Genomic DNA, 19,499 nt, shown 5'->3' on the forward strand with positions numbered 1-19,499 from the left:
ACGAGGAGACAAGGAACGATGGCGGCGGTCCAGCGGTCGTGGCGTTACGGAAATAGATTTTCGGCGGCGAGATGCGACTCGCGCCAGGCGAGTCGGGGAGGCCAGTACCGCGGCGACCAGTTCCCGAGGAAAACCGGAAGAGAATCGAAGCGCCGAGGCGGCGAGGTGTCCCACATGAACGTGAGTGCGCCGATATCCGTCCTCCGGGAGTGCGACCCCCCGGCGGTGCCATCCTTCCTCGTCTCCTCGACTCGATCGGACGGCTATTTGCGCTCGCCGGAGACCTTCCCCAGCGGTTAGAAATGTCTCGACGTGCCTCTTTAGCACCGTTCCTCCGGTTAATATCGGGAGAGATGCGGTTCTCTCTCTCTGCACGCGTTTCAGATGGTCGGAAAATGTAAAATGGCAGCGATCTCTCCTCCAACGATGAGGTTCAACGACAAATGTCATCAGGATACGAGAGCTACTGATCGGTTCCCAGAGATCTCAGAGCTTTGAAACGATTGATTGAGTGTCCCGTCTCAGGCGGTGATAATGAATATTAAATGGACCGGTAATATAAATCGGAGCTCGCAATAGGTGCATCGAATGCGACGAGTTCTTGAGACCGGATGAGATCGATCAAATTGCTTTTTACATGCCTCGAACATCTTACATCGCGCATATGATTACCGATGACGCGATCAAACTCGTGTCGCGGAAAGCAACTATTAACATAATATCTCTATCCGTTTTTTTATTTAAAAAATCTAAAAATTTTATTTAAAAAATTTTATAAAATAAAATTTTATATTTTATAAAAATTTTTATAAAAAAATATCATAAAAATAAATTTCGTATTTTATAAATAAATTTTATATTTTATAAAAATTTTTATAAAAGAATATAAAAATAAATTTCATAGAAAATCTTTTCATTCGAACACAACTTAATTGCGTCGAAAAATTCAGAGAAAGAGTGAATATTCAATTTTAATATTCGTTATTTCAAAATACATTCGATTTGTCAAACGTGAAAAAGGAATTTATTTGGAGAATAATTATCGATTGCATTGTTATCCAAGTCTTTGCTTCGCGATTGCCAGTCTTGTAGCGCCGCGTTTACGCAGCTATCTCTCCCGATGCGGGTACCAGTCTATTTTCTCTAAAATGAGAAGTAACGTTAACAAAAGATAAAGCGTAAAATTCTCACACTGCTGGAGGAGGAGGTTACGTTGAGTCAATTAACGTGTACGCGTTATCTAAACTCGTGCTCCCCGACTGCGTGACAGTTGCTTCCGGTTTTGAGAGCCCTTATCGGAGATTGCTCCCCCCTTGCATACTAATCATTATTTAATTATCCCGTAACTATGCTAGGTTATCGTGCGTTTCATTGTGGGAAATGTGACGAAAAGCATAAGCGGATCTTCAAATTGCATCGCGCTCTCGTCTCTTAAACGCTAATGAAATGCGCAAGACGTGTCTGAGCGAAAAAAGAAGTTTTACGGACAGGAATTCTCTTGGATAAACTAGAAGTTGGATGATTTCCAACTTGCGCGTAGACGTGTGCAATTTCGACGAGAAATAATCTCGCGATGAACGCTCAATTTGCATTTATCTTTCTCTTTTATTTATTTTTTTCACCTCGTCACGCTTGGAGACGAAATATATAAAGAGGGGGGAAATAAAATTGCGTGCAACTGTGAGGAGAAAAGAGATATTTATTTCTAACAGAGTAAAAAATTAATAATTGTTGCACATGTATTTGTTTAATTGCAAGAAGATTGAGCTGTCGATTTCTATTTTTCGATTTCACGATTTTGAAGATGAAGATAAAGATAAATATAAATTTATTCGCTGGAAATTCCCTTCGGTTGCATAATAATTTTAATAAAACATTAAAAAATAATAAAATAAAATAAAAATAAAAATAAACTAAAAAACAAACTAAAAAAGAATAAAAAATATAAGGAAGAGGGAAGATAAACAATTCATGTAACGGGAATAAAATTTAAAAAAAATATTGCATTGTGAAAGTTTCAACAAGAGCATTATAAGACACACACAGTTTGTACATCCTTCGTGTGGATTCATCGGAAATCCTGCGCTGCGCGAAATAGAAATAAAAACATTGGGAAACAAGGAGAACAGAAATGTGAACGTTCTAAAGATACGAGCGGCTCTAATTCAAGAGACTAATTCGCATCTCCCGAGCGAGAGCCTTTCGTGACGTGGTTACACTCGCAGTTTGCTTTGTTTGGCTACTGTAATCATATGTATATAACAGATATATAACAGATATATAACAGATATATAACAGATATATAACGGATATATAACGGATATATATAACAGATATGTAACAGATATATAACAGATATATAAGGGATATATAGCGGATATATATAACAAATATATAACAGATATATAACAGATATATAACAGATATATAAGGGATATATAACGGATATATATAACAGATATGTAACAGATATATAACGGATATATAACAGATATATAACAGATATGTAACAGATATATAACAGGTATATAACAGATGTCTTCAATCGATCGAACTCGCCGATGAAATAATACGACAAGCGCGATAAGAGGAAACGAGTGGGAGGAGAAGGAAACTTTTAATAGATACATGCATTTTCGCCGAATATATTTCGGAAGCTCCGATTTATATATTTGGAGATCATCAATGTTGTATTTAATTACCGTTGTTCTCGGAAACGCGATCAGAAATATCTCGAATTTAAATGTGGCACAAGACGCGTTTGATATTTCACGTAGGACGAAAGGTATCGTCGTGTCGCTCTGTCACCCACGCGGAGAAAAATAAATGTCACACGCACACACACACATATACACGCACATACACACACCACGCTGCTCAGTTTTATTTCTAGACGCGGAACACGCCGCTTTTTCCCGGCCGCAGAAATAGATCCCCGGTTCGGCCCCAGCTTCCGGCGTTCTGGATCGCCGTTCTGACGTCACGCTTTCCCCGCTTTCCGACGATGCCTACTTTGGAGAAAAATTTATTACACGAGACCATTCGGGGGCCTCGTAAGAGCGCGAGCTTACGAGGCTGCGATGACATCAATTCATACTTGGCACTGTTATGGCGGCTAGAAGACTGCCAGGCTTCTTTGAGATCGTCTAGGCTCTCTCTCTTTGAGATTTTTAGCTCGACGAGATACTCAATTCCGTTGTTTGCGTGCTCCAAATGATTAGGCTCCTCGAAATCTATTTGCAACTATAATAATTTCTTTTTAATAGTAGCTGTAACATCTATTTCTCAGGTGCCATCGTTTGGGAATTTCATAAGAGAATGTTCTTTTTTTTTTATAAAAGATTGTTGCAACATTCTGAGGAATAAATGTGACAGAAATGTCTGTGACATAATCACTCTATCGTTTTGAAAAAAAATATTAACAAAATTTTGCTCTCAATTTCTAGAATTCGGGAGCTGAACGATGGCAACCGATGGCCATATCGAATCCGTCCACCAAGCTGCGGATGGCAAGATCCATGCCCCATTGGGTCATGGTACGTTTTTCTCTCACTCAATCATATTATAAATTTCAATATTTTTTTATCATTTGGTGAAATAATTTATTCCACCTGTATTTATTGAATTTATCCTTGCGACAAACAAATCAACTTATTTATATTACATACAGTGTTAATCTCTAAGGCGCAGCAGCAACAGCGAGAAGCGGAGCAGCGACATGGACCCCCGACGCCCCCGAAAGTCCCCCCGCCGTCGCTCTCGGGGGACTGTGGTGACCCCGACTACGAGATCATCGAGTTCCCGACCCAGAAACCACCCCCGATGCCCCAGTGCAACCGGTACGCCGGTAAGTGCGCCCTGTGCGGCACCGAGAACGTGTTCGCGCGATGCGACACGTGCCAGGACAACTTCTGCGAGGCCTGCGACGACATGAATCACAAGCACCCGAAGCGGAAGGGCCACGTTCGCAGGAGGATCCTGACCGACAACGCGAGCAGGAGCAGACCGCCGCTGCCCCCGAAAGGGGAGAACCTGTTGGGTCCACCGCCGGTGCCACCCCCCCGAAGAAATCGCAAGGCCACCCAGGTAGGCCACTGCATCCTCGCCTGAAACTGCGTCCGTGAAATCTTGTTCCAGGCAAGAGCCAGGGAATCGCGCGAACCGCAACGAGTCCCAACCCCAAGCCAAGGATCCTTTTCCAAGGGACCATTCGTGCTCGATGGAGATGGGTTGCGACTGGCGAACGATCTCGGCGACGATCAGAGGCTGTTGTTTGTCGCCGTTTTATCCGACCTCGTCTCCGTCGCGCCGGGTGCCTCTCCCTCCCCGACGAACGAAATGCCACGATTTTGATACGATGTTGTTGATTACAACCTAACGACGTAGCTTTAACTCGAAACGTCACACCGAGGCAGCCGAGAGCTTTCTTACTTTTCGTCCCCTTGCGAGCTCCAGATGATCGTTAACTTGTTGTTCCCTCTCTTGACATCTACTAGATTCTATATTACGTTGAGACTTTATATTGTACACATGTTGTCGCTGGTTTTTAATACACCATGTTACCGCAAAACACTAATGCCGTATTCACTGAACCTGTTCTCTCTTCCAGTTTCATCGTTGACGTAATGACGCGGAAAAGACGGAAAGAAACGTCGGCGCCGTCGTAATGTCGGACATTTGTCGTGCCGTGTAAATCGGATCGTTTACCGCGAGAAACGATTTCCGCGAGGAGCGGTGAATATGGCAGGTTGAACACGGTGAACACGGTGAACACGATCATCCTCGCGCACGATCACGATCACGATCCTCTTATCGACGGCGTATCGATCCGTATTTTCTACGCACACCGTTGCAGGAACCATCCCGACTGATCTTCACACCCGGTGTATCGATTTCTTTTCAGCGTGTACTACACATGTACTTGATTGATACGGACTGGATCATCCGTAGCTGAACCTGCCACGTCTAAAAATAACCATTTCACGACGTGTTCGACTTTACAAGATTTTTGTTCCTAGTATTTTTCACGCAGCTCATCTGTTTACATGTATTGACTTATTTATTTTTATATTTTTTTTAGAAGACAATCTGTCTCTCTAGTCCATCGCAGTCACGATTACCCAGACGTTTTTTTTTCTTTTCTAACGAAATATACATCAGCGCAGTTTCGCACACGAACATCTACAGCACCCCGAGCGCTGTTCCTTCATTCACGATATGTAATTAAGTCCAAGTTTCGCGCTTAGGCTAAGTCGGCGCTAGCCAAAGGCCCTACACCTCTCCCTTTGATCGACAAGGTCGGGAGCTTGAAGCGCAACTTTGCCAATCCGAAAGCACCGCCGGACTCGAGAGTATCGAAATCTACGAATACTTTAAACGCATCCTCCAACGATACTTCAGGATCAGGAACAGACAAAATGTCTACTCTACAGGTGAGAAGTTGCTTGGATCTTTCTTAATCGTTAAAAAAACAAATAGTTTTCACATAAAAAAAAAGAAATAAACCCAGAATATATTTCTATAAAATTATAAAGTTTATATGCATCTTATCAAATAGATAAGATACTTTCAGAATCAAATAATAATTATTCGTATAAATTTAATTATTCGTTATTTTTTAATTTTTATTTTATAATTAATTGAACTATAAATACGCATCATTTTTATTTATTGAAAATTTTGAATGTAGATATTTTATTTTGCCATCATTTATATCGTTATGACCTTAAGTCTGAAGAGTTAACGATGACTATTATTTAAAAAATTGTAAAATCAAAAACTGCGAATTTTTCTTCAGGAAAGATACAGAAAGTACCAGGAGGCGATGCGAGCTCAAGACGCAAATAGGCGACGACACCCATCCTCGGACCCCTCGAGGGACACTTTAAGCGGAAGACCACTTAGCTTAGGCAGCTCGAGACCGGCACCGCCGCTTCCACCTCCGCCTCCACCTAGAGCCATGATGCAATCGGCCAGCGTCTGCGATTTAACCGCTGCTCACATGTGGAATCCGGCCATGCATCAGGTACGTTTGATTTTCTCGATAGAATAAGTGTTTTCAGCTCATTTTTATCACGTTAATTCTTTGTCTCTGATTGATTATCAATTTCACAATCAAACAATAAAGTAAATAATTAAAAAACACAATAAAAATATAAATATAATATAATCAATAATTTAATTAAAATAATGAAATTATAAATTGTAATGTTAAATGATAACATCAAAATAATATAGTTCTGGATCAATTGATTAATATTTTAATGCTTCACATAATCTAGTTTAATTTTTATTCTTTATATAAAAAGTGAAATAATAAAATTCATAAAGTAAATTTCTTTAATACGTGAAAGTAAATTGCTCTCTCTTTTTATCATGAAAAATATCTTAACAATCTTGGGAGAAATTGGAATATTTTAATATACAATTATAATGCTGAAAAATAATATTTTTTTTAAATAAAATGGAATATTATATAAATAAAAATGAACCTTCGCATAAAAGTTTAATTCTTCTGTATTCGTTTTCGGAATCAGTTTTCTCACATTCCTCACAACATTATGCACAATTTTATTCATTTATATCATCAGAATAAAAATATTGCATTAGTATTTTTGGAATTCTTGTAATGTTAAATTAATGAAAATATCAATCTGTAAATAAAATCATTTCTCAGGCTCAGTCAGTGGCACACTTGGGACCCGGTGGCATGCCAATGATGTGGTATCCGCCGACCAACTCCTGGGACGTGTCGATGAGCGGTTCCGCCATGAGTCTGCATCATCCAAGCATGTGGGGATACCCCATGAGCTATCCCTCGGCGCAGATGCTGCCCCCGCACTATCCAGGATCTCTTTCTAGAGCGCACAGTCCAGCTAGAAGTATAAAGTCCAGCAGAAGATCGAGGCACGCATCACCGTCCCCCAGTCTGAAATCTAAAAAGTCCTACGCTTCAAGATCGCGATCGAGAAGATCGCCCGGGTCACCATCAGACGCGAGCTCCGAGAACTCTGATGAATCCGATGATGACAGACTCTCCCGAGGGTCCAGGAGTAGACGTGGCAGCGTGTCCAGAAGCATACGACAACGAAACTATCACGACGATACCAGAAATCTCGTGTCTAGAGGTCGACAAGAGTAAGTGAAAAAGGAAATTAATGTTATAAATAAAAATTAAATATTTTTTTTCAAATTCTTACTTTAATTTTATTTAATTAAATATTCCTCTAAAGATTTTCTAGAAATATTTTAAAGTTATTGTTTTGCTTGAGATTAAAACTTGAAAGCAGTCTCTTATTTTTTTTCTATTATAGATTAATTTTTTATGACTGGAGAATCTTAATTTCCACAAAATGTAGACTTAGTTTAATGTTTATTTCATATTTTATATCTACGATCACGTTCGTATTTCGATGATTTTTCAGGAGATTAATGTCGGAGGAGAGAATCGTGAGTACCGAGGATCAATGGTCCGAGAGCCCATCTAGTAAACGGTACTCGACGCCCTCGAGAAGCTACGACGAGCGCTCGGTTTCCAGAATAGATCGACTGGAACGCGTGCAAAACGGAACTTACCGCGACCGTCGAAGGCAAAGCACGGACGAGGAGTCCTCCGATCGAAGGATCAACGCGCCGAGTCGAGCACGAGTGACGAGCTCGTCCGACGATCATTTCGAGAGAGTGGAGAACGCGTTGAAGAGAGCGTCGTCCCTTCGCAGGGACATAATGCTGGATCATCGTCGCGATTCTCGCAGGTCGTCCTTCGAGAGCGACGGTCAGGCTAGGAAGACGCCTTCTCGCGACGTGGCCTCTCCGAAAAGGATACCCGGAGAACGAGCGCGCCTTTTGGAAAGACAGTCTTCTCAAGGAGATTCGGATAGGGACAAGAATCGCGCGAACAAGGATGAAATCGAGTTACGTTCGGTAAAAAGAGACCAGCAGACTCGTGATGTCTCTCGAGAGCGCGAGATCCGTGCAAAGAGAGAGTCGTCTCAGCGAAGGGACGCTCTCGACGATCCAGACAGGATCTCCAAACGAAGCTCCCGCAGATCCTCGTTCGAGTCCGACAGTCAAGGTCCTAGGAAAACATCCTCCAACGAAACGCCAATAAGGAAACACGAGGAAAAGACGACCGATGATCTTCAAAGTCGCCAGCGATCGATCGAGAAGGGTCAACAACCCGAGGATTCCATAGGGGTTGCAGAAGCTCAACAGCAGAGACAAGAGAACGTCGATATAAAGAAGCAGCTGCGAAGATCTCAGTCCCGAGAGGACCCAAAGACGACAAAGAGGAGTACAGCCGGAAATGCGTCGTCCAAGAAAGTCGCTGCCAACGAGACGGTCGACCTGATGGAAATCCCTAAAGAGGAGTGGGCCTGCGAGCACTGCACCTTCATCAACAAGATCAACGATCGCGTCTGCGTGGTCTGCTGCAAGACCAAGAGTAGCGCGCTACCGCCGAGCACCTTGAACGACAATCCGGTCGAGCAGCCGAAAAACGAAGCTAAATCGAGCAACGTCGGCGATCTCGAGAAGCGGACCAATCTGTTGAAGATCTCGAACAGCGAAGAGAGCGGCGATAGCGGATCCGTCAGGAACAAAGGTAGACCGAAGCGCACAATCAGCTTCTCCTTCGGTACCAAGCTATTCAAGTGACGTTTCCAGGATCCGTGCTCGCTTTCCCCCCTACTCCCGTCCAGAGAAATGCCAACAACCCAGATTATATTTGTACGCATGTGTCTCTTGTCTTTTTTTCTTCCCTTCCTTTTTATACGTAAAGCAGTGCAGTCAGGAGCCGCTACAACCGGTTGTTCTCCATCCTTCGATGTATTCCCTTGGATGAATAATAAAGAGACATGGAAACTGTTTTTCGTACAAGGCTACAACGGGACCAAATGCATAGTCGTATTTGAAATTCGGCCATCTATCGCGTTCATGTCTGAGGCACTATATTATTCATTCAAGTGATGCGACGGTTTCAAGCACGAGCGTGCATTTGGCATATGTTCCTTTATTCCGGGGCGAACCATCGATGGAAATGATTGCCAAAGCATTTGGCTCGGCGATATTAAAACGCGTCAACAACGCATAAAAGATTCATTTATTTCAAGATAAACCAAAAGTTTCACGTAACAATGTAAATTTTCCAAGGTTTTCTATCGAAAGATTAAATTTTGTCCAGCTTATCCTGATATTCGGATATTACTTTAATAACGTTCTGTTAAATTATTAATAATATTTGAAATAGTATTGATTACACGTGCTAATTATTGCAAAATTGGCAGATTAATAGCTGCGTTAATTAAACAATATCTTGTGAAATCGAATTTTGTAAAATTTGCCAACAGATTATTCGTCATTTCTCTCTCCTCTCTTTTTCGATCTCTAAAAATAAAATAAAAGCGTTATAAATGCGCTTTCTTGGGTGACCTTGAGAATGACAATATATGAAAATAACTAGAGCAACTGATCATTCAGATTAATCTATTTAAAACAATAATTTCAAATTTCAAATAAAATGAAACAACTTTGGCATTAAATCATGAAAAAAATTTCTAATTTACAGATGCAATCGCTTCAGAAGATAATCCTCTCGTGGAGAGTTCTAAAGCTACAGTCACGACCTCAGCTTCAGGAGCAGAAGAAGTGTCATCGGAACTGGCAGACGCGGCATCATCGCCGATTGCTGAAAATTTGGCATCATCATCATCATCAACATTAGCCTCTTCCTCGACTACGAATATCTCTAAAATAGGCGCGAACGCGACGCCGCAGGAGGAAAAAGCTACGCGAGGGAAACTTTTAAAGAGTCATTCGGTGTCTACAGGAACATCTCCTCCACCACAAAATATCTCGACCCAAGTAAGTGTATATCATCTAGATAAAAAAGATACTATTTGCAATCAAAATATTCGATAAATAAATACGAACAAATAAATTATCTAATAGATTACAAATAATATGAAAAAAAATATTGTAGACCTACGATTATCTCCCTGCGAAAGGGACTCTTGGAAGATCCGCGTCAGTGGCTACGTCAAAGAGTTATTTGTATTACGATGACAGCGATGGAGAGGTGAGCGCAATATTGCGAATGAATTAAAAACTTAATTCAAGTTTAATTAAAATCGCATAAGAGCAATCGAAAGAAATGAATCAGTCATTTAATAAAATAATAAATTAATAAATTAATTATATACATTTTTTATTATATATGGATACACGATACTATAAAAAAAAATTTATAATAATTTTATATATTTATATAATTAATTTATACAATTATATTCACTTATTTATCATATTTGTTTTATATTTACATAATTATAGCAAATAAATTTTACAAATTCTTATAATGAATATTTCAAAGTAATGAGTAAGATATAAAATGCATACGTAAAGATTGAAAAAATTGTTGGACGCCGATCGTCAAGTAAAAGATGTCTTGTTTTCACGATCGATCGCGTTCTAGTGAAAAGACAAGTCGGAGCGTCTGTTTCAGGAGCAGACCAGATTCGCGAACAGTCCCGATCTGTATCCGCGATCATTCCAGGAACAACAGCTGGTGATATCCGGCCAGAAAAGCAGAGAACGAACCAGAAGGAACTCCATCGACTCGTCCCACCTCTATTATCGTTCCAGGGTAAACTCGCTTACAAGCCAAGCCTCACGGATTTTTCGTTGTACACCTCATCGATCCTTAATCCAATCCAGTCGCAATAATTATCAGCCTCGGTGTGAACGTAGGGAGGATATTTTTATTTCTTTTTTTTAGCATCGTCCAACCGCTTAAATAGATTACTCATCATATATTTCTCATGCTTATTCACAAAATGCGTTTTCAGTTACAACTAAATATAATTCTAATATTAATCTAAACAAGCATTTAACAGCGCAATCAAAGATAATCCACGACGACGGAGTCCTGCGACTAGTCATAAACCAAGTAACATCGTCTATTGTGTCAGCTCATCCTTTTCGCCGATTTAAAACGATCTCCAATGGCAACTTTCGCATTTCAGGAACCCAGCCAACCGAGATACGCGGAAGCAGGTCCCAGTTCCGGCCAGCAGGGGATTTCCACGCTGACCCGCCAGGGATTGGAGATTGTGGAGCTCCTGCGAGAGGCCGAGAGGCAGGGATTCACGACCGACGACGTCCAGGTCGCGTTGGCGCAAGGCGCGTCGAATCCGATCGACTGGCTTCACACGCAGTGGCCGCATCTGGTGGAGACGGTGCGGGTCCTGGTGACCGCGCAGGGCAAGGAACTGAGGGAGAACAGCATCGGCGTCCTGTCGCCGGCCGAGGCGAGAGAGGCTCTACGATCGGCCAAGGGCGACGTGTGGAACGCTGTCGCGGCGGCCATTCGGCGCCGACAGCAGAAAGTGCGTATAAAATGAGCCCTCTTGATCGATGAGCGATCCATCGTGATCCCCTCTCGATTGTCGACAGTGCCAGCAAATTATGGCGAGGGGAAGTTTTGCGCTCGCGGACGTCGTCAGAGCTCTCGATAACAACGCTGGGATCGAGGACGCCGCTTTGCTCGAGCTGCAGAAAAATCAGCTCAAGCCCTTCTTAATGAGGATCTGGGGTCCTCCGGTCGGGGTGGAAAACGACGAGGCTGCACCGCATGGAGGTCAGTGGATGCTCTTGGAGACGATTAATTATTTTTATTATTTCCAACATTTTTTTAGTGTTACTTTATACAGGGTGTCTCAGACTTACTGAGTCAGCCGTTAATGGTAGATTCTTGAGATCATTTGGAAACGAAAATCTTGATACCAAAATGTTGAGAAAGTTGTAGTTTCGGCGTTACAAAAGATTAAAGATTACCAATCGGCGCGTTACGTTCTCCTGGGCTCAGGGACATAGCACAAGGGGCCCGTGTACAACGTGATAATATCGATATCGATAGAGAGATCAATATAAAATAAAAAATAGGATTCTGCAGTGAGCGCGATTGTGTCTTCGATGCGACAGTAGTCAGTAGTTTGAACATCTTTATGAACATTTTTGAACAATAAATTTGTTGACTGCGTCATGTTACATAATTATTATTGTAGTGTTTTCGTTTTATTAAAATAATTATTATTGTAGTGTTTTCGTGTTATTAAAGTTTCAATTCCACTTAAACATATCTTTTTATTTCATGTCAATTCCTCTATTGATATCGATATTGTTGCGCGGACCCCTCGATATGTTATGTCCTTGAACGCGGCGCGCCAATTGGTAATCTTTAATCCTTTGTAGCGCCGAAACTATGTCTTCCTCAACATTTTAGTATTAGAATTTTCGTCTCCAAATAATCTCAGGAATCTGCCATTAACGGCTGATTCGATAAGTCTGGGACACCCTGTATATAATGTGTTTTTCTTCTCATTTTTTGATATTTTATCACGCATTTCAAAAATATAAAGGTGACCTTTGAATTATATTTCATATAAAAACTAGAATAACAATTTGGTCAATTCTAATAATTTAATATTTATTATAAAAATAATTTCGATTTTCCATTTTTGCAGATGCAGCGGGTGCGGTCGGTGGTGGGACGGGGGCGGGAGCCGTGGAACAAGTTGCGAATGTGTCCGATACGGAGGCGCGGAAGCAGGTAATGTCACCAATTGTTGATCATTTCGTGGCGTTGCAGGCCGACTTTCAAAAGCAACTGGCGGCCCTGAGAGAACTGACCGATAACTGGCGACACGAGAAAGACCCCCCGAATAAATTGGGTAATAATAAGTCTGATAATCTGTACGAGCGCACTGACGATGGTAATAGCACTGTTCTAATCGATGCAAATCTGGTCCCAAGGGCCGTACAACAAGCGCCCGATGTAGCGATGCCGGGCGATCTTGTTACGCGGCAAAGACAGGCAACCGTAGATTCGCGGGAAGGCTCGAAGTGTTCCAAGTCGAACGAGGGCCTGGATCGAGTAGAAGCCGCGTCGCACATCGAAATTCCCGCGACGACGACGATGATCGATGATATCGCGAGAGAGAGCGTGACAGACTCGACACTCGCACCTGAATCCTCCTCGAGAAACGACACCGTTGACCGTCCGATCGATGAAACGTCGTCGAGACTCGAGGAAGGCGATGTGGACGCGAAAGGATCGCGCGAGGAAGCGAGCGAAACGCAACGTGATGTCGACCTCGCGACGACATCGATCGATGAAACAATAGAAACAGCGAGGCAAGAAGAAGTTGAACAGAGGGGATTATCATCGAGTAACGTTGAGGTTGAAGTATCCTCCTCCTCGCCCGCAATTTCTGCGCCCGACACAACGGAACCAGGTCAATCCTCTTCTCCGCAAACTTGGAGTGCTCCCGAATTACTTGATACAGCGGGACCCACCGCGAACAACGGGTCACTCGTCCAAGTTGGAAAGTCGGAATTGGACGAAGCACCTGGCATCTCTTTCCGGGACTCGAGTGCTCCTCGACAACAGGTCGACATCTTGCAACAGTCGTCGGGGAATGATGTCTCGATCGCGGCGAATGTATCAGGAAAGGATCTTTCCGCGACGGAGCGATCCGATCAGCACATCAAGAAAGAAACTCCCGAGCACAAAGACGAATCGCACGTTCTGGCGATGGAAGCTCTGATGTCTGCCGTGAAATCGCTGCCGGAGCAGTTTTTAACCCCCTTCATGCAAGCGATGCAAGTCCTGTCGTCCAAGAAAGGTGATGCTGACGTAACGAGCGCTGATGTTGAATTTATGAACCGATTGAATACTTTACGCAGCACGAAGGCCAAAGAAACAGCCGAGGCTATAACGGACGTTGTCGCTCTTCAAGCGAGGAACGACGACGAGAAGAAGTCTGTCCCGGCAACTGCGGATGAAACTGATGGATCGCTTCTTCGGGAGAAGAGTAATAATCAGGCGAAAGATCCCTTAACAAAATCGAGCAGCAACAAGATTGTCAAATGCGAGGTTCCAGATTCTCGGATGGCAAAGTCCCGGTCGAGCGTTCCAGATATCAAACAACAGCAGCAGGATGTTAGATCGGTACGTAACCTGGACACACACGAAGCTAACATTTCGCAGACTAACATCGCGAGGGATCCGACACCCGAAATATTCTCAGACGCGATAGACTTTGAGTTGAAGGACATTCCCGAAGAAACAGTGATCGCGATAACAGAACCGATGACAGGGACGTCGCAAGCGGACATCGCGGAGGCTGTACGTTCACGTAAGAATTCTTTAAACATAGTCGACACACTTGCGGAAAGTGACAATCGGGAAAGATCTGTTGGAGGCGAACCCCTATCAATGGAAGGATCAGTCGAGGAAGCGTCTCCAGGTGAATCATCGAGCTTTCAATCGTTAACATCATCTACTCATGATCCATCCATCGTCTGTCGAGAAGCTCACGAGCTCACAGTCGCATCCGATGATACGTTGATCGGTGCATCATCATCATCATCATCACCATCAAAGGAAGCGAGCGACTCTTCCATCGCGCCTAGCGACGAGCTTTCCGCTGATAACAACGCCTTTGCGATTATCGATCCGCTTCTAAAAACTGTCTCTCAGACACGATCGGAGACGGACATCTCCGATCAGAAGAGTGCGATCGCTCGTGATCATCCGTCTATTTCTCACGCTACTAATACGGAATCCAAACAGGACCCTAACACGCGGGAATTAAAGCGACACTCGAGCGATTCGCATCATGTTGCCACCTCGTCGGCTCCCCCAATTTCATCTCCGGTCGCGAAATCACCGTCCGTCGTCGAAATATTCGATAATCTCGAGGCGACGTTGCGTCACGATAAAAGTGATACAAAGCCAAGCGCGGCGAAGGATGCGGCGCACGTTGCGGAAAAAGTAGAACAGACAATTTCGGTCGCATATCACACTCCCGCGAGCGACGCTAAAGATGAAACCACGCTGAAAGGAGCGGACGTGCCCGTCGAGCAAAGCACGACCGGCGATTTATCCATTATTCAATTACGAACCGACGAGAGTGTCCCGCTGTCATTAGCGGACTCTGCGGCGAATTTCAATAATCCGGGAAAAGAGAATCCGGCGGAATCCGACAGCTCGACGAAGGACTCAGCTCGACAAGGACCACCTTCTCCAACAGAGAACCAACAAGTAATTGCTCACGATCGCTTAACGCAGGCGTCACGATCCTCCCCTTCAATCGATACTCACCTCGAAGATACTTTGCTCACGTCAAATACCTTAGGTGGCTCTAAAACTTTGACAGATGTCCAAATTTCGGAGCAAAACGAGGTAGAGTCCAAGGACTCTGTTGCAGGTACTGATGGAACTTCCGACAAAAGTGCGGATGATCCATCAACGAATATCGTTGATGACTCGTCGAATGACATCTCGTCCCCTCGATCATTCATCGAGAAATCGAGTGAGAGTTTTTCGCAGCAAAACGAGGTAGAGTCCAAAGAGTCTATTGCAGGTACTGATGGAATCTCTGACAAAAATGCGGATGATCCATCAATGAATATCATTGATAACTCGTCGAATGACATCTCGTCCCCTCGATCATTCATCGAGAAATCGAGTGAGAGTTTTTCGCAGCAAAACGAGGTAGAGTCCAAAGAGTCTGTTGCAGGTACTGATGGAACATCCGACAAAAATGCGGATAATCCATCAACGAATATCGTTGATGACTCGTCGAATGACATCTCGTCCCCTCGATCATCCCTCGATAAATCGAGCGAGAGCTTTTCGCAGCAAAACGAGGTAGAGTCCAAAGAGTCTATTGCAGGTACTGATGGAACATCCGATAAAAATGCGGATGATCCATCAACGAATATCGTTGATAACTCGTCGAATGACATTTTGAATGACCCTCGATCATCCATCGAGAAATCGAGTGAGAGCTTTTCTCATCCCGGGGACGAGGTCTCTCGATCTGATGAGAAGCGAGACGCGCAAACGTCGAATTTCAGCATCTTAGACGCACTTAAAAATCTCAATATATTCTTCGCGTCGCGAAGCCAGGCGAAGAACGTCTCCCCGATCAACGAGGGCTCGTTTTCGGCTCCTATTACGGCGAATATCGGCGACGTGACGCCCGGCGTATCCGATACCTTTGAAATAAAGATCTCGGAATCGCCCGTAATAACGGTGAATGATTGCGCGCCGATAAAAGACGTCGCTGCGAATACCGTCGAATCGGGTAGAACCGGTGATGATGTTGATACAACAAACGGAGGGAGGGCGGGGAACGTCGATTCGCCCGGAAACGACGTCTCGATCGTCGCGCGTAACGAACCGGTTAGATCAAAATTACCGAATAACGAGTCGTTGGACGAGGGCGCGGAGCAACCTCGTAAAAGCGTAATCGCGAGACCCGTCGTAAAGGATAGATCGCCCCTTAAAAAAATCGTCCGGAGAAGGTCGCCCGTTAAGGTCGTAAGAAAGTCGAGCGGCATCGTACCCAGGAGGGGTTCGCCGCGTAAAAGCACGAGCCCGAACAGTACGACTGTCACAAAAGCGAGGGCGACGGCCAGTGAAATTACCAGGACGTCGAGGAATCGAGGGCCGATGCGAGGTAACGAGTCGCGAATTAAAGAACCCGTAAAGTCGACGTGCGACAAAATGGCGGACGGGAAACCGGGTAAATCTGTTAAACGATCGTTAACCGATACCGATCTGCGAAAGACCGGAAGCGATAAAATTAATAAGAAAGCGTCCAATGCGGAGAAAACACTCGCGATCGATAATTCCGAGGCGCGGATCAACCTTAAAAACCGAGAAAAATCGGGAAATACTGAAAATGGCAAACTCGAATCTTCTAAAAATAAAAGTATCGGAGTCGATCGGAATAAAAAAGCGGAAATGTCAAAAAATATTAAAATAGATACTTCGACCTGTGAAAATCGAAAAGAGATTATAAATCACGAAACTGAAATTTCGAAAGATAAAATGTCAACGAAAGCACTTTCGACGGAAAATGGAAAGGATAATTCGAAACCTAAAATATTTCCACCGTCAAAGATACCGGTTTTGGTGCATCGAAAAATCGCGCGATCTACAAATATCATCCCATCGAGCCCTTCTAAGATAAATTTAAACGACACGCGATTGTTAAAAAGCATATCGACTAAATTGCCGGTAGCGTCGCAGGCAATTTCGAAATTATCTCTGAAAATCCAGGAAAAAGTGAAGGCGCCGAGTCCACCGATCGCGCGGAAAATCGATTCCAGGGATAATTCGAAGACGGATCGAATTGAATCCAATAATGGCGAATTAAATCCAACGATTGAAATTACGGAAAATGCGAAAGACGAGCGGATTCCGGGAGAGAATCACGCAAAGAGCAGCACCGCGGAAGAAACCGAGGAGCCTCCGAAAGTCGAATCGATACAATTGGAGTCCACGTTGGACGAGAATTCGGCGAATTTTAACGAACGATTGGAAATCGAAGACGCGATCGAGGAGAGCTCCTCCGATTTCGAGAGCGACGAGGACACGGAAACGGCCAAGTACATCTCCGATCATAACTCGGAATGCAATTCCGAGGAGTTCACGGACGCGGAATTGTTGTTGGAGAAAACGCTAAACGAGATAAGGTCCGAAATATCGGAATCCGAGGAAGAGGAGCGGACAAGCGGGTCCGAGGGGAGCGAGGGAGACGTCACTTGTTCGTACGAAACAGAAAGCCACGATCGTGATTCCGTATTGTCCGAAGGCTCGGTCGATGAACGGGAGATTAGGTCGAGCGAGCTCGAGGATTCGACGGGGGAAGACGTGTACGAGGAGCTGCCGTCCGAGGGGGAAGAGACGAATGTACGAGTCCGCGAAGACTTGGAACAACAGCTCGAGACGGCCGTTAAAGAAGCCGACGATACAATACGAGAGGAAGTCGACATTTCGAACAGAACGGAAGGTAATTCTGAAGTCGCGCGAGAAGCTGAAGGGAATAATTTGCAGCCTCCATTGACAGAAGCTATCGCGGGGCTAATTCAGCCGGAAATAATCGATCGGGAACTTTCTCAGAACCTTGAAATTTCGGATTCTAACATCGCAGATCCCGCGACGGCTTTGCTTTCAGCAAAGTTGGAAGAAGGTGCGGAATCGAGGGAGGATATCCAGTCAAAAGCGACCGATTCAAAGACGAGCGAGCCGAGGCTCGAGGAAGAAGCGAGCAAAATCGAGGAGAAGAATCAGTCGATATCAGTCGTGGATGATAAGACGAAGAAGGCGATGAGCCCGAAACGAGCGAAGATAGGTCGAAGGGCGAGCACAGGGAGCAAAGAGGTCAAAATCGGGAGGAACGTTGACGGCGACGACGACGACGCGTTAAAGGGGGTGAATCGGGCGCCGAGGAAACGATTCTCCCTCGTAGCCAGTTGCATCCGTCGTTTCGAGGGCGAGGAGAGAACCGAGAGGAAAGCCTTGGAAAGCATCAGGCGCAAGAGACAGGGATCTCCCAAGACGGAGCGGGAGGTCAGTAGACGAGAGTTGCCGAAAGTGACGCGATTCCCTTGTTGCGTCGAAAGATCCTCCTCGCGAACGAGAGTCGCCGCAAGAATCGACTTCTTCCGAACCCTTGACGGATCAATGTCGACTCGAAACACTGAACGGGTGTCCCTTAATACTTTTTAATTGCGTGTTAATCGTTGATCGTTTGATTGCGACAAGAGTTTTGTGCGATGTGTGCTAACGCGAGAAGGTAAGTATCGCGACTAACTCATTGTCTGTCGAGAAAGTTGGCGTTATGCGTGTCTCACATCTGTATAACATGTAATAGCGCTTAATTAGTCAGGAAAGAGATGAGGTGAGATGTGTTATCCTGGATGTTTCCTGTCTTAGAGATGTAGAGATTTATGATATGTATTCTCTGTGCATATCAACATCGATTATATAAAAGCACGCAAATTAATTATCTCGATTGTAGATTAGTTATCTCGAATTAATTATCCATCTCGAATTAATTATCTATATCCAGTAAACGTCAAATAACAGTTATATAACTGTTAGTTGTAATTTCCCGCTCAACAACATAATTGTTACATGTTATGTAACAGTTACATAACATGTAACAGTTATATTGCTGAGTGGGAAATTGCAATTAACAATTATATAAATGTTGCTTGGTGTTTGCTGGGTAGTCTTATACATGTCAAATAAAAGAGAGCTCGTTTCTTGACGTTGACGCGATTCATCCCTTTGTTTTTTTGTACACGATAAGGATTTTAATATTTTAATATTTTAAGATTTTAATATTTTCACAATATCTTTAATCATCACAAATATATTTTTTAATCTTCTATATTTTATTTAATCATCTAACTTAATTATTCTTAGTGGAGATAATCATTTAGAATAATATTAATAATAAAAGGAAAAAAATATTAATAATTTTATTCATATACACACGAACAGTAAAATATTTTATTTTCCATATTATATTAAAAGAGAAATATATGTATACATTTATTTTTTTTTCTTTATTTTTATAAATATTCAAACTCGCACATCAAGCTATAGAAATTTTTACAATACATATTATTATCTCCAT

The 19,499-nt window shown here is 43.4% G+C and overlaps 1 protein-coding gene across 8 annotated transcripts in view; it reads left to right on the forward strand.

Annotated features, from left to right (window-relative positions):
• Lubel (Linear Ubiquitin E3 ligase) overlaps nt 1-19,499 on the forward strand; it is a 26,352-nt gene continuing 6,853 nt past the window's right edge. For 2 of the 8 annotated variants that reach the window (XM_083080408.1, XM_083080402.1), the window contains exons 1-13: nt 1-180; nt 3,447-3,536; nt 3,685-4,086; nt 5,298-5,432; nt 5,798-6,025; nt 6,677-7,137; nt 7,425-8,602; nt 9,566-9,861; nt 9,980-10,075; nt 10,484-10,642; nt 11,022-11,384; nt 11,452-11,635; nt 12,522-18,424. In XM_083080408.1, the coding sequence (XP_082936534.1) occupies nt 19-180; nt 3,447-3,536; nt 3,685-4,086; nt 5,298-5,432; nt 5,798-6,025; nt 6,677-7,137; nt 7,425-8,602; nt 9,566-9,861; nt 9,980-10,075; nt 10,484-10,642; nt 11,022-11,384; nt 11,452-11,635; nt 12,522-18,424 (9,657 nt within the window). In that variant the 5' untranslated portion in view covers nt 1-18. Of the gene's footprint in view, nt 296-3,446; nt 3,537-3,670; nt 4,087-5,246; nt 5,433-5,797; nt 6,026-6,676; nt 7,138-7,424; nt 8,603-9,565; nt 9,862-9,979; nt 10,076-10,483; nt 10,643-11,021; nt 11,385-11,451; nt 11,636-12,521; nt 18,425-19,499 lie in introns of all 8 variants that reach the window. The other 6 variants (XM_083080400.1, XM_083080401.1, XM_083080403.1 and 3 more) reach the window with 6 other exon arrangements.

Source organism: Camponotus vicinus, unplaced genomic scaffold (assembly GCF_025532165.1).
Source record: "Camponotus vicinus isolate PSW18456_S1 unplaced genomic scaffold, iyCamVici1.0 SCAF_10, whole genome shotgun sequence".
NCBI lineage: Eukaryota > Metazoa > Arthropoda > Insecta > Hymenoptera > Formicidae > Camponotus > Camponotus vicinus.